This window comes from Hyperolius riggenbachi, chromosome 5, assembly GCF_040937935.1.
Source record: "Hyperolius riggenbachi isolate aHypRig1 chromosome 5, aHypRig1.pri, whole genome shotgun sequence".
Lineage (NCBI taxonomy): Eukaryota > Metazoa > Chordata > Amphibia > Anura > Hyperoliidae > Hyperolius > Hyperolius riggenbachi.
Window position 1 is genome coordinate 47,007,098 of NC_090650.1, and position 14,180 is coordinate 47,021,277.

At 48.2% G+C, this 14,180-nt stretch overlaps 1 protein-coding gene across 1 annotated transcript in view; it reads right to left on the bottom strand.

The window, feature by feature from the left end:
- Nucleotides 1-14,180, bottom strand: part of DNAJC1 (DnaJ heat shock protein family (Hsp40) member C1) — a 141,347-nt gene that overhangs the window by 12,651 nt on the left and 114,516 nt on the right. Inside the window, exon 9 of the mRNA XM_068235607.1 lies at nt 4,891-5,010. Within this exon, the coding sequence (XP_068091708.1) occupies nt 4,891-5,010 (120 nt within the window). The remainder of the gene's footprint in view (nt 1-4,890; nt 5,011-14,180) is intronic.

The window sequence follows — 14,180 nt, forward strand, 5'->3', positions numbered from 1 at the left end:
CGGGATTCCCTCTGACGTCGGTGACGTCATCCCACCCCGTCGCCATGCCATTCTGAACGGGATTTCCTGCTCACAAAGATCGCCAGCGGCGATCGGAGTAGGTGGGGGGATGCCGCTGGTCAGCGGCTATCAATTATATCGGCTATCGCCCCCTTGCCGATATAATTGGAACGGCAAGGGGGTTAATTTGAGCACCCAATAAAGTAGGCTGTGGCCCCAAACTGTGGCTACAAATAGCCGGCATGAATGCAATGTGAATTGGGCAGCCTTGCTAATCATAGCCAATAATAACCTCATGCTAATGGTGCATACACACATCCAAATTTGATGATTGGCCAGTTTTTCAACTTTTATGTAGTATGAGGGCCTACAGATTTTGTTTAGAGCAAAGTCCCTGTTATCTGGAACTCAGGCAATTGGAAGTCTCAACCAACAGGCATGTCTAAGGGGATAAGGGGGACTGTTTTGGGCAGGTTTGGGGGCATTTGAATATTCCCGAGTCTCCAGCGACGTCTTGCAGCCTTTCTACAGCTCCTAGATTAGGGGTGTCAAACTCCAATACAAAGTGGGCCGAAATTGTACAATGACACCAAGTCGCAGACCAACCTCAATGTCTACTGGCCACCTTCCTCCCTTATAAAATTATCAGGCATCTAATGGCTCCTCTGCAACCCCTATACAGTTCCCTGGTGTCTAGAGATCCCCCACCCTCCCCTATACAGTTTCCTACAGTTTAGTTATTTTCCCCATCTCCCCACATGGCTTCCCTGGGATTCTAGGGCTTCACCTCCAATATAGCTTTCCTGGTGGTCTAGAGTGGGCCATACATAATGCAAAGTGGAGAAACCCCTTGAGGGCCAAATTTGGCCCGCGGGCCGGAGTTTGACATGTATGTCTTAGAGGCTTTCCAGGCGCCGTGTACGGAAGCCAGCATGTCACCTGACGTGATGTGGGTCAGGTGACACGCTGGCTTTCGTGCACAGAGGAAGCCAGAAAGCAGCCAGGAGTCCTTCTTTACGTGATGTAGAAAGGCTGCAAGATGTCGCTGGAGACTCGGTGAGTATTTAGGGGGGAGGTCTGTGCTTTTTAGCCAGTTACTCAAGCATCCGGCAAGCACATGTAACCGGCATCAGGCAATTACCCCCGATGCCGGATACCAGGTAAGCCCTCGTACTTGTAAGGTTACCAACATTCTACTGACAGCTTTTCCTGATGGCCACATTCTTGCAGCGCCCATTTTGAATACATGCTTTTCTGTGGTTTGTTTACCTTTAGCTGACACAGGACGCAGCTTCTGGTGTCCCATTTCTCTCCTCCAGCCGCCTCAGCCTCAGAAGGGTTACGTCTCGCTAAATTAACTTCTACTATTTCTCCCTGGCGACAGGAGGCCCAGTTTATCTGAGCTCAGTGCCTCAGCCCGTATGGCGAGGCGGCCCAGTAATTAAGAGAGCTGCCTTCAATCCGCCCACCTGTCTGTTGTTTTGTAGCCTACCTGAGCCCTTTTCCAGGCAGCCGGAAAATCCCCCATCATTCTGCTATCGCAACCTGAATGCAGGAGATTAGTAGCCGCGCAGAGACGCCGCGTCGGTTTACATCCTCGCGGGCCAGAGAGCCGAGCCGCCTCGCGAGGAGGAAACCCGAGAATTTGTGGCCTTTCATTTAAAAAATCTGCAGCTAATAATCACATTTAGGTTTTCTTTTTTTTTTCCACGCCAGACAGTTTGTGTTTCCTGTTATTTTTACAATTTAAGTGGCTTTTATGGTTACAAAAATCTGGTTAAAAGCTATAAATTAACACTGTAAACATGTAACCCGTCTGAGGAGTGCGTGTGGCCACTGTACGATCCTGCCATTGTAATCTCACTGCTCCGCACATCACTGGAGATACCGGCGGAACGAGGGAGACACCGGCGGAACGAGGGAGACACCAGCGGTGGGAATGAGGGGAACACTGGAGGAATGAGGGAGACACTGGAGGAATGAGGGAGACACTGGAGGCGGGAATGAGGGAGACACTGGAGGAATGAGGGAGACACCGGCGGCGGGAATGAGGGGGACACTGGAGGAATGAGGGGGACACCGGCGGCGGGAATGAGGGGGACACTGGAGGAATGAGGGAGACACCAGCGGTGGGAATGAGGGGGACACTGGAGGAATGAGGGAGCCACTGGAGGAATGAGGGAGCCACTGGAGGAATGAGGGAGACACTGGAGGAATGAGGGAGACACTGGAGGAATGAGGGAGACACTGGAGGAATGAGGGAGACACCAGCGGTGGGAATGAGGGAGACACTGGAGGAATGAGGGAGACACCAGCGGTGGGAATGAGGGAGACACCAGCGGTGGGAATGAGGGGGACACTGGAGGAATGAGGGAGACACTGGCGGTGGGAACAAGAGAGTCACCAGTGGCGGCATGAGGGAGACACTGGAGAAATGAGGGAGACACTGGAGGAATGAGGGAGACACTGGAGGAATGAGGGAGACACTGGAGGAATGAGGGGGACACTGGAGGAATGAGGGGGACACTGGAGGAATGAGGGGGACACTGGAGGAATGAGGGGGACACTGGAGGAATGAGGGGGACACTGGAGGAATGAGGGGGACACTGGCGGCGGGAATGAGGGAGACACTGGAGGAATGAGGGAGACACTGGCGGCGGGAATGAGGGGGACACTGGAGGAACGAGGGGGACACTGGAGGAACGAGGGGGACACTGGAGGAACGAGGGGGACACTGGAGGAACGAGGGGGACACTGGAGGAACGAGGGGGACACTGGAGGAACGAGGGGGACACTGGAGGAACGAGGGGGACACTGGAGGAACGAGGGGGACACTGGAGGAACGAGGGGGACACTGGAGGAACGAGGGGGACACTGGAGGAACGAGGGAGACACTGGAGGAACGAGGGGGACACTGGAGGAACGAGGGAGACACTGGAGGAACGAGGGAGACACTGGAGGAACGAGGGAGACACTGGAGGAACGAGGGGGGCACTGGAGGAACGAGGGGGGCACTGGAGGAACGAGGGGGACACTGGAGGAATGAGGGGGACACTGGAGGAATGAGGGGGACACTGGAGGAATGAGGGGGACACTGGAGGAATGAGGGGGACACTGGCGGCGGGAATGAGGGAGACACTGGAGGAATGAGGGAGACACTGGCGGCGGGAATGAGGGAGACACTGGAGGAATGAGGGAGACACTGGAGGAATGAGGGAGACACTGGCGGCGGGAATGAGGGAGACACCGGCGGTGGGAACGAGGGGGACACTGGAGGAACGAGGGGGACACTGGAGGAACGAGGGAGACATTGGAGGAACGAGGGGGACACTGGAGGAACGAGGGGGACACTGGAGGAACGAGGGGGACACTGGAGGAACGAGGGGGACACTGGAGGAACGAGGGGGACACTGGAGGAACGAGGGGGACACTGGAGGAACGAGGGGGACACTGGAGGAATGAGGGAGACACTGGAGGAATGAGGGAGACACTGGAGGAATGAGGGACACACACACACACATATGTATACTGACATCTCATGCAGTGCGCTTCCATTTTTCCTTCCTTCTTTGTAAATACAAGTCAGAGAGGGGGGAAAATGAATGGATTGTTCTTGTAGGAAGGGAATGTGCTCTAAGCCCGGGGCTACAGACTGCGCTCGGAAAATGGGTCAAGGAACAGATGTGAGCTGGCTGGCGGGGAGAAGGGGGTACAGGTAACCAGGTCAGCAGGCAGGAACTGTGATTACTGCAAACACAATCTGCTTTCCCTTTCCTAATCAGAGAGAGGACCCTCATTAACCCCTGCCTGACAGCACACACGTTCCACTTCATCAGAGCTCATGTGTAATTAAAGGCAACCCACAATCTATAGCTTCACCAATAGGTAGGTACATGAGAATAATCAACTTCATACAAACAGCTTCCTAAGCAGTTCTTTTATTATTTTAATAAAAATTCTGATAAACAATATGTCTGCTTCCATGAATCAGGAAGTAGAGACAGTGCAGATTTATTGTAGGATTGGTATCAGCTGTAACAAAGAAATGTATTTTTTGTTTAAAGGTTATTATGCCGTTGTGTATCTGATCCACTTTAACAAGAACCTGAGGTGAGCGTGATATGAAGGCTGCCATATTTATTTCCTTTTAAGCAATACCAGTTGCCTGGCAGCCCTGCTGATCCTCTGCCTCTAATACTTTTAGACCCTGAACAAGCATGCAGCAGATCAGGTGTTCCTGACATTGTCAGATCTGACAGGATTAGCTGCATGCTTGTTTCTGGTGTGATTCAGACACTACTGCAGCCAAATAGATAAGCAGGACTGCCAGGCAACTGGTATTGTTTAAAAGGAAACAAATATTGCAGGCTCGGGTTCAGCATGCAGTACTTTTTATTTTTAAATCGGAATCAAAAATCAGATCATATACAAGAAAAATATATCGGAATCGCATGTAGTGTGCAAGAAGCCTAACACTGATCACAAACGGCTCAATGAACACCATGCAAATTATTATTGTAATAAAGATATACGCCAGTAAGCTGACATCTGTGGAAGGAAATAAACAGAGAGCATGAAGGTAACATGGCAATCCCACCCCAGCGACTGCCCAGAGTGCTGCACACAATGTAATCGCATTGTTTTTCTGTGATCAGGTTACAGTCTAACCCTCTGAGCACTAGAATCCCCTGTACAGCTGATCAGTTACAGCTGCTAATAGCAGACCAGGGGACTTGCCAACATCTGCTTCTTGCTTACTTGGTTAATCGTTCACTTCCAAGACCCAAATGGATTGAGGGCCTTTCAGAAGAATGACAATGCCAGGCCTCATTCAGAAGCCGTCTGTCACACTGGCTGTCTCATTCTACATATCTCCGCCCGCTCACTCACATCTGCCACGGATCGACCCAGTTCATGGGCAATCTTCTCCCATCGGCCAGGTGTCCCCCCTGGGAACTTCGCCATGCACTTTGTCAGCTGGCTGAGGTCCTCCTCTGCCCATTCAGGAGTCTGGGGGAAAAGCAATGGATAAAGTCACAAGGGAAGCATAAGTAGCAAGTTATGCAGAGCGAAAATCAATCATTTATTTCCATCTCAAGCGAGGAAAAAAAAGAGACACCTGAAATCTTATTGGTTCTTATCACAGCCCCTCCCTCTGAACTACTATATATTTTTAAAGTGGACCTGAACTCAGAACTTCCTATCTGCTCTACAAGATAAGCAACAGCATAATAACCTTAAACAAAAATATAAGCAAAAACATTTCTTTGTTACAGCTGATACAAATTCTGCAATAAATATGCAGTGTGTCTACTGCCTGCTTTCATGAAAGAAGACAAAGGGTTAACATCTTGTGTTTACAAGTTACCTGAGGCTGCTGAGATTCCCGTGCTGACAGCTGAGAGATCAAATTACAATTGTGATGAAGTGTAGGTGAGGGGAAATTAGACAGGCTCATCACTCTAAACACAGAGTGGATTAATCTGCATTTTCCTTGTGTCATGTGAATGAGTTCAGGTCCACTTTAAAAATGGAACAAAAACAAATATGTCAGCACACTACTACTTCTATAAAACACTTAAAAAATTACCCTACGATGAAAAAGTTTTATGAATAAAGAGGATGCATGCAAGTGCAAACAACATTAATGCTTTGAATTAAAATGTTTATTTCCTGCCATATACTGACTAATAACTAGGAATGAGTGAGCAGTTCCAGCAGAACCAGGACTAAACCCGCTTGTGTTCAACAGAGGGCTGTAGCAGTGTGTGTTAATTTGCCCGTACGCCTGCCTCTTGCCACAGCACCCCACAATACAGCAAGAGGCAGTCAAACAGATAAATTAGCCCTCACTGACAAGACCACCTCCTTGAACACGAGATCTGGAGACTCATCAAATCAAAGATAGCTTTATTGGCATGACCAAGATTCATACAGGCATTGCCAAAGCAAGAGGAAAATGGGGGACATGGAAGGGGGTGGGGTAGGGGTTCAGTGGGTTAGTAATTCATGGACATTTTTAGGTTTGCAGATCATTTATGCTCCTCTCAGTCTGTGGCATACGACATGATAGTGTGCAGCGATTGTCACTGTGGATTCCTCCTCTCAATCTGTGGCATGCTATGACAGTGTGCAGCGATTGTCACCTTGGATTCCTCTCAATCTGTGGTATGCTGTGACATTGTGTGCAGCGATTGTCACTGTGGATGCCTCTCAATCTGTGGCATGCTATGACAGTGTGCAGCGATTGTCACTGTGGATTCCTCCTCTCAATCTGTGGCATGCTATGACAGTGTGCAGCGATTGTCACTGTGGATTCCTCCTCTCAATCTGTGGCATGCTATGACAGTGTGCAGCGATTGTCACTGTGGATTCCTCTCAATCTGTGGCATGCTATGACATAGTGTGCAGCGATTGTCACTGTGGATTCCTCCTCTCAATCTGTGGCATGCTATGACAGTGTGCAGCGATTGTCACTGTGGAATCCTCCTTTCCCAGTAGAATGTAGAGTTTTCTCTAATACCCTAATGTGTGAAAGTCTGGAAATAGTTCCATCAGTTTCTTAAAGAAGGTTTCACTGGTTGCATTATATTTGCGGCAGTGAAGTAGGAAATGATTCTCATCCTTGAGAATCACTTCCTGCTGCACTTCCCACTAGTAACTGCCCCTGAATTTCCACTTTATTTATTTATTTATTTATTTTTAATGAATCTAGACCTAAAGTCCTTGGTGGTTCGTATCTTCATGTTATGACACTATCTGCATGGAGGTTGTATGTTTGAGTGCATAACCTCCTGCATCAACAGCCATGCTAGCAGCATAACTGGCTTTCTTTCGAAACTGAACCTTGACTGAAGGGGATATTATATAAGTGAGACTCAGAGAGATGTGAATTGTTCTATGTACTCTGTAAAGCACTGCGGAAAGTAGGTCTGTGTTATTTAAATGCATAGATATTATTTACACAGCACCCTTTTCCCCGACATAGCAAAGTCTATCATTTAGAGCAGTGTACATAAATAGCTACATGCATAATGCAAGATAATACAAGTAAATGTGACAGATAATGTACAGCAGAAATAAAGCCCCATCTACACCTTGGGACATTGCAGCGATCCGGCGACTCGAATAGCCGCCGGATCGCCTCTTCCGCGTGTCCGCCGCGTCCCCGCTCGCCGCCGCATTCGATTCCTTGCTCGTCCCCGCCGGCACCGCTTATCTCCCGCACGATTCCCTGCCGTTGTCCCCTCGCGGGGATCGAGCAGGGAATCGGCGGTGCGGAGATCCGTCCTGTCGGATCTTATCAATCGAGCCGCATCAGCGGCTCGATTGATAAGGAGCATCGCGGCCGCATCTACTCGTGTAGATGCGGCTCTAGACTGTAGTCCAGAGATTGACCAGTAAAATCACCAAATGCTATGCCACAAACGGCAATGTAAGTTCCAAGGAAACAAAGGCGGAGCTTGCATGTGATGACAATTGCCAGACAATGGCCACAGCCTGCGCACAAACAGGTGGGATGGGAATGGTATCAAATGGGCGGGGGAAGGCAGACAGAAAACTGGTCACAAGAGTAAGTGGGCGGTAACCCCACTGAACAACATCTCTTCAGTTTCAGCATCACTGGCATTCTGAGTATGGAAGATCCAGGGGGAGGAGCCTTGGAGTAAATAAAAATGCATTTGATTGATCAAAAGGTGCAAGTATTTGCATACAATTTGCAATCATTAGCATCTCTACTGACTGCCCTTTATTGGACTGTCTGGTGGTAAAATGGATAGCCGCAGTGCTAGTGCAGTGCTAGTGTTTAGTCCTTGTCAAAGATACACCGTTCAGGGAGTCTTATGTTCTCTCCATGTTTGCATGGGCTTCCTCTGGATGCTCTGGTCTCTTCCTACATCAATCAATATTGTAAGGTTTCCTGGCTTCCCCTTACTCTTGCCCTAGTCCAGGCATGGGCAAACTTGGCCCTCCAGCTGTTAAGGAACTACAAGTCCCACAATGCATTTGCCTTTATGAGTTAGGACTGTGGCTGTCAGACTCCTGCAATGCATTGTGGGACTTGTAGTTCCTTAACAGCTGGAGGGCCAAGTTTGCCCATGCCTGCCCTAGTCTGTAGTATGGAGGGATAGAGGAACAGTTAGAGGTGTGACTTGTTCTATGTACGGGGTTTCTCAACATATCACAGGGGTTGTGCGCGGGTAAATAAAGCCTCAGACATTAAAGACTCCGTAACAAAAATTGCATCCTGGTTTTTTATCATCCTACAAGTTCCAAAAGCTATTCTAATGTGTTCTGGCTTACTGCAGCACGTTCTACTATCACCATCTCTGTAATAAATCAACTTATCTCTCTCTTGTCAAACTTGTCAGGCCTGTGTCTGGAAGGCTGCCAAGTTCTTCAGTGTTGTGGTTCTGCTATGAACTCCCCCATCCAGGCCCCTCTCTGCACACTGCCTGTGTGATATTTAGATTAGTGCAGCTTCTCTCTGTTCTATTATCTTTTACAAGCTGGATAAATCCTCTTCTGAGCTGGCTGGGCTTTCACATACTGAGGAATTACATACAGGCACAGCTGTCTGCACTCTGCAGGAAGAAATAGCCTGACACTTCAGTGGAAGATAGCTGCAGGGGGAAAGAAACACACAAATGATCTCTTGAGATTCAAAAGGATGGCTGTATACAGCCTGCTTGTGTATGGATGTATTTTCTATGTGTGGACATACTGTACATCAATCTACTTCCTGATTTGGTGGCCATTTTGTTTGTTTATAAACAAACTTTTTAAAACTGTTTTTAACCACTTTTAATGCGGTGAGGAGCAGCGAAATTGTGACAGAGGGTAATAGGAGATGTCCCCTAACGCACTGGTATGTTTACTTTTGTGCGATTTTAACAATACAGATTCTCTTTAAAGAAGGACTTTCTGCAGGAAATCAGATTTTTTTGTAGTTAGAATACTCCTCCACACAAGCGCTGTACTGGTTTGGCAGCGGCGGTGGACTTGCCTGAAGGATCTGGCATCAGCAATGCTCTCTAAGGATTCGGAGGTTCCAGCGGGTAAGTTAGAGTGTTTCGCAATAGCGTTCTACAGACCTGAATCTAGTTCACATGTTGCACAATTTATTCAACAATTTCAAACTGGAATCAATGGAAGCTTCTGTTATCATGAACATTGAAGCACAGGCGATTTCTGTTTGTGTCTAAAATGTATTCGTCCACTGCGGCTGGTCAGATATGTATCAGATTTTACCGCGGACCACTTTGAATCAGTCTGCCAGAGACACATTACACCACATGCAATTTGCTTTCTTGCCTAAGTTTTCTCCTAGGTGATATTTTCAGAAGACCTTCAGGCACCCCTCACAATCCAGCACACCCAGGACATCCTACCGAACATGTGTTATTTTAAAGAAAAACTGTAACGAGAAGGATATGGGGGCTGCCATATTTATTTCCTTTTAAACAATACCAGTTGCCTGGCAACCCTGCTGATCCGTTTGACTAACACCAGAAACAAGTATGGAGATCTGACAATGTCAGAAACACCTGATCTGCTGCATGCTTGTTCAGGTTCTATGGCTAAAAGTATTAGAGGCAGAGGATCAGCAGGATAGCCAGGCAAACTGGTATTGCTTAAAAGGAAATAAATATGGCAGCCTCCATATCCCTCTCACTTCAGTTGCCCTTTAAACCACCCAAGTAATCATTCTCCAAGCTACTACATAATAGGTCAGCCCTAGATAAATACTGGAAGTAGAAAGAATACATTTGAAATCAAAAAAATTGCCCAAAAAATATAAACAGAAACATATAAAACATAACTAAGGAAAAAGTGATTTTCTACACGGCCTCCACTGATCTTTCCTCAGATGTATGGAGAGGCAAGTAAAACACAGGTATGCAAATCCATTGGAGATAACCTTTTCAGAGGCAGAGCTCATCTAATCACCTTTTCCAGTAATGAATAGGCAGGTCTCACATGCTTTCATTAGCAAGCCATCAGCTAAGAGCAGCAGAGAGAGGTGACTGACCCCAGGGACCATCCCCTGAGCTGCAGGAAAAGCTCCTGACAGACACTAATCCTCCCTGTCACTCTCCCACTGCGCTCCAACTCCGCCACCACCCGCCTGCCGCCACCCCTTCTTCCCCAGACTTCTTTCACCGGCTCCCCCTAATCAATGGTTCAAGCATGCACTTTTCACCATGTCCAAATGGCAGCTTCACTCATAATCAAAGAGCGGCGCCCTCCGTTAAAGGGCTTCCCGAAAGGCAGCGCCATTTGCATTCATTTGCAAAGCAAACTACTTTCATTCACTTTGTTCTGCTATCAGCGATGCTCCCCGAAGCAGAGACATTAGCATAAATACAACCTGCCACTTTAGAGTCAGTAAATAATGGCCAATCCGAGGAAGGATTGCATCAATCATTCTGTGTTGTGCTTCCCACGTGACGCTTTGTTCATTTTTAGTTTTGAAACGGGTAGGGGGGAAAGAATGTATTCAGGGTGGAGAGGCAGTATGTAAATCTGTACAATCGGTAGCATGGAACAGGACAGACTTTGAGATCCATACACAATAAATCCAAAACTATAGATTTTGTTCGTGGAGGAATGAAAGAAATGATGGGGAATTGTGAATTGGGACCGTTCATCTGAAAATGGCCTGAAACAGACATAATTCTCATCCCCGCCAATACCCACCCAACTAACTGAAGGAAGCGCATCAGCACGAACGACAATGTACAACTCCAAGTGGACCTGAACTCAGAACTTCCCCTCTGCTTTAGAAGATAAGCAATAGCATAATAACCTTTAAAGAAAAACATTTTTGTTAAAGCTGATACAAATCCTGCAATAAATCTGCAATGTGTCTACTTCCTGCTTTCATTGAAGCAGATATATTGTGAACATCCTGTGTTAACAAATTAGCTGCTCTGCCGAGGCAGCCAGCTGACACAGCTAAGTGCTGTGTGCTTTCCCCACTGCTGTACTCACTTTACACCAATGACTGCACCTCCACAGATCCATTTGTTAAGGTTCTGAAGTTTGCAGACGACACAACAGTTGTTGGTCTCATTCAAAACGGGGATGAGTCTGCATACAGGCATGTGGCGGGACAGCTTTCCTCCTGGTGCAGCAGCAACAACTTGGAACTAAATGCTCTCAAAACTATGGAGATGATAATAGACTTTAGGAGATCCCCCCCCCAGCACCTCCCCTTAACCCAGGGGTCTCAAACTTGCGGCCCTCGATACAATAATTTGTGGCCCCCGCCGGCAAAAGCAAAAGAGACACGGAAGCGAACTATTTTTGGCTATTTTACCTTATAGTTCGCTTCAGTGCTCACAAGTAATTCGCCGCATCCCCGCCGCTAAACGAGGGCTGCAGAGCCCCCAAATTCCCCGGGCAAACATCCACGACTGCGCTGAGGGGCAGAGCTTCCAGCTGTAGCTCTGCCCCTCGTGATGTCAATCGCCGCACGGATCGCCGCCTCTCCCCGCCCCCCTCTGTGAAGGAAGAGTGAGGGCAGAGGCGGTGATCCGCCGCAATTGATGTCAGGAGGGGCAGAGCTGAAGCTGAAAGCTCTGCCCCTTCTAAGAAATGCCGGCGTATTGCCCCCGTGCAATTTGGGGGCTCTGCAGCCCTTGTTTTGTGGGCGGGGACACGTGAAATCCCTTATGCGGCCCAGCCTCATCCTGACTTTGCCTCCTGCGGCCCCCAGGTAAATTGAGTTTGAGACCCCTGCCTTAACCATAAATGGATCCACAATAACCCAAGTAGAGTCATTCAAGTTTCTTGGGTCCACGATCTCAAACGACTTAAAATGGGACAACAACACTGCCACCATTGTCAAGAAAGCGCAACAGAGGATGTACCATCTACGGCAGCTGAAAAAGTTTGGCCTACCTCAAAATCTAATGGTGCAGTTCTACACTGCAATCATCGAATCCACCATAACATCATCCATGACTGTATGGTTCGGCTCCTGCTCAGCATTAGAAAAGGGGAGGCTGCAGCGCATCATCCGATCAGCGGAAAGGATAATTGGCTGTAGCTTACCTTCCCTGCAGGATCTTTACACTAGCAGGTGCAGAAAGAGAGCAACCAAAATTGCCTCTGACCCCTCTCACCCAGCTCACTCCATCTTCCAGCGCATGCCTTCAGGAGTAAGATTCCGGTCAATCGCTACCAAAACCTCTAGACACAGGAACAGCTTTTTTCCTCAAGCGGTAGCCATACTTAATGCTGAACCACGTTAGAGCTGCTAGGACTGAAAGTAATCAGCACAGAACTAAACATGAACAATTCTCACCTTGCTTACTGCCACTATACTTATAATGTCCTTAACTTGTAATATTCACACTGTCTGTCCTTGTATTGTTTTTTGTTTGTGTTTGTTAAAGGGAACCAGAGAGGAACGGGGGGTTGAAAAAAGAAAATGATTTTATACATACCTGGGGCTTCTTCCAGCTCCATAAGCCTGAATCGCTCCCACGCCGCCGTCCTCAGCTTCCTGGATCCGCCGGTACCGGGCCCGTCACTTCCGGCGGACGCGGCCAATTGTCCGCATCACAGGGGCTCCCTTCATACATGTACGCATGCGGCAGCGCAGTAAGCAGCCACATGCGTATCTGTATGGAGAGAGAGCACCCTGTAATGCGGAGAATTGGCCGCGTCCGCCGGCCGACTTGCCGACTCGCGGCAATGACGGGACCCGGTGGCGGCGGATCCAGGCAGCGGAGGACGGCGGCGTGGGAGCGATCCGTGCGTATGGGGCTGGAGGAAGCCCCAGGTATGTATATTGAATCCTCTCTGGTTCCCTTTAAGCAACTGCCAAGACAAATTCCTTGTAGGTGCAAACTTACTTGGCGAAAATAAATTGATTCGGATTCTGAAGAGATTATTATTATTATTATTATTTAGTATTTATATAGCGCAACATCTGCCGCAGCGCTGTGCAGAGTATATACTGTATATAGTCTTGTCATTAACTGTCCCTCAAAAGAGCTCACAATCTAGTCCCTACCATAGTCATATGTGTATGTATGTATCATGTAGTGCATATATCATATTATAAGGCAAATTTTAAGGGGAAGACAATTAACTTATCTGTATATTTTTGTGATGTGGGAGGAAACCAGGGTGCCCGGAGGAAACCCCACACAGACACGGGGAGAACATACAAACTCCTTGCAGATGTTGACCTGGCAGGAATTTGAACCGGGGACCCAGCGCTGCAAAGCGAGAGCGCTAACCACTACGCCACCGTGCTGCCCGAGATCAAATAACAATGGTGATTAGTCACAGATGAGGTGGAATTAAGACAGGCTAAATTCTCTAAATACATACAGGGTGAATTTCTCTATGTTTTCCTTCTGTCCTGTGCAAGAGTTCAGCTCCATTTTAACCAGCCGGGCGGTATGGACGAGCTCAGCTCGTCCATCACCGCCGGAGGCTGCCGCTCAGGCCCTGCTGGGCCGATTTTCATCAAATAAAGAGCAGCACACGCAGCCGGCACTTTGCCAGCCGCGTGTGCTGCCTGATCTCTGCGGCGATCCGCCGCGAGCAGCGGTGAAAGAGGGTCCCCCCCCAGCCGCCTGAGCCCTGCGCAGCCGGAACAAAAAGTTCCGGCCAGCGCTAAGGGCTGGATCGGAGGCGGCTGACGTCAGGACGTCGGCTGACGTCCATGACGTCACTCCGCTCGTCGCTATGGCGACAATGTAAGCAAAACAAGGAAGGCCGCTCATTGCGGCCTTCCTTGTTTATTCTGGGCGCTGGAGGCGATCGGAAGAACGCCTCCGGAGCGCCCTCTAGAGGGCTTTCATGCAGCCAACTTTCAGTTGGCTGCATGAAATATTTTTTTTTTTTATTTAAAAAAAACCCTCCCGCAGCCGCCCTGGTGATCTTAATAGAACGCCAGGGTGGTTAACATTCACATGTGAAGGAGAACCTTTTTAAGCACTTTGCATCCAGACCTTGTTTCCCACTTATGGACCAGAGCAGTTTTGACAGTTTAGCTATGTCCTTATTTAATCAGAAATAACTTTATCCCTACTTATGACACAGAAATGAAATATCAATTGATTTTTCAATGCAAACTAGGCTTTCATTGTATGCCATTTTTCCCCCCCAAACAATTTTTTTTCTATGAATTTTAATGGGAAAACAAGGAAAAAAAA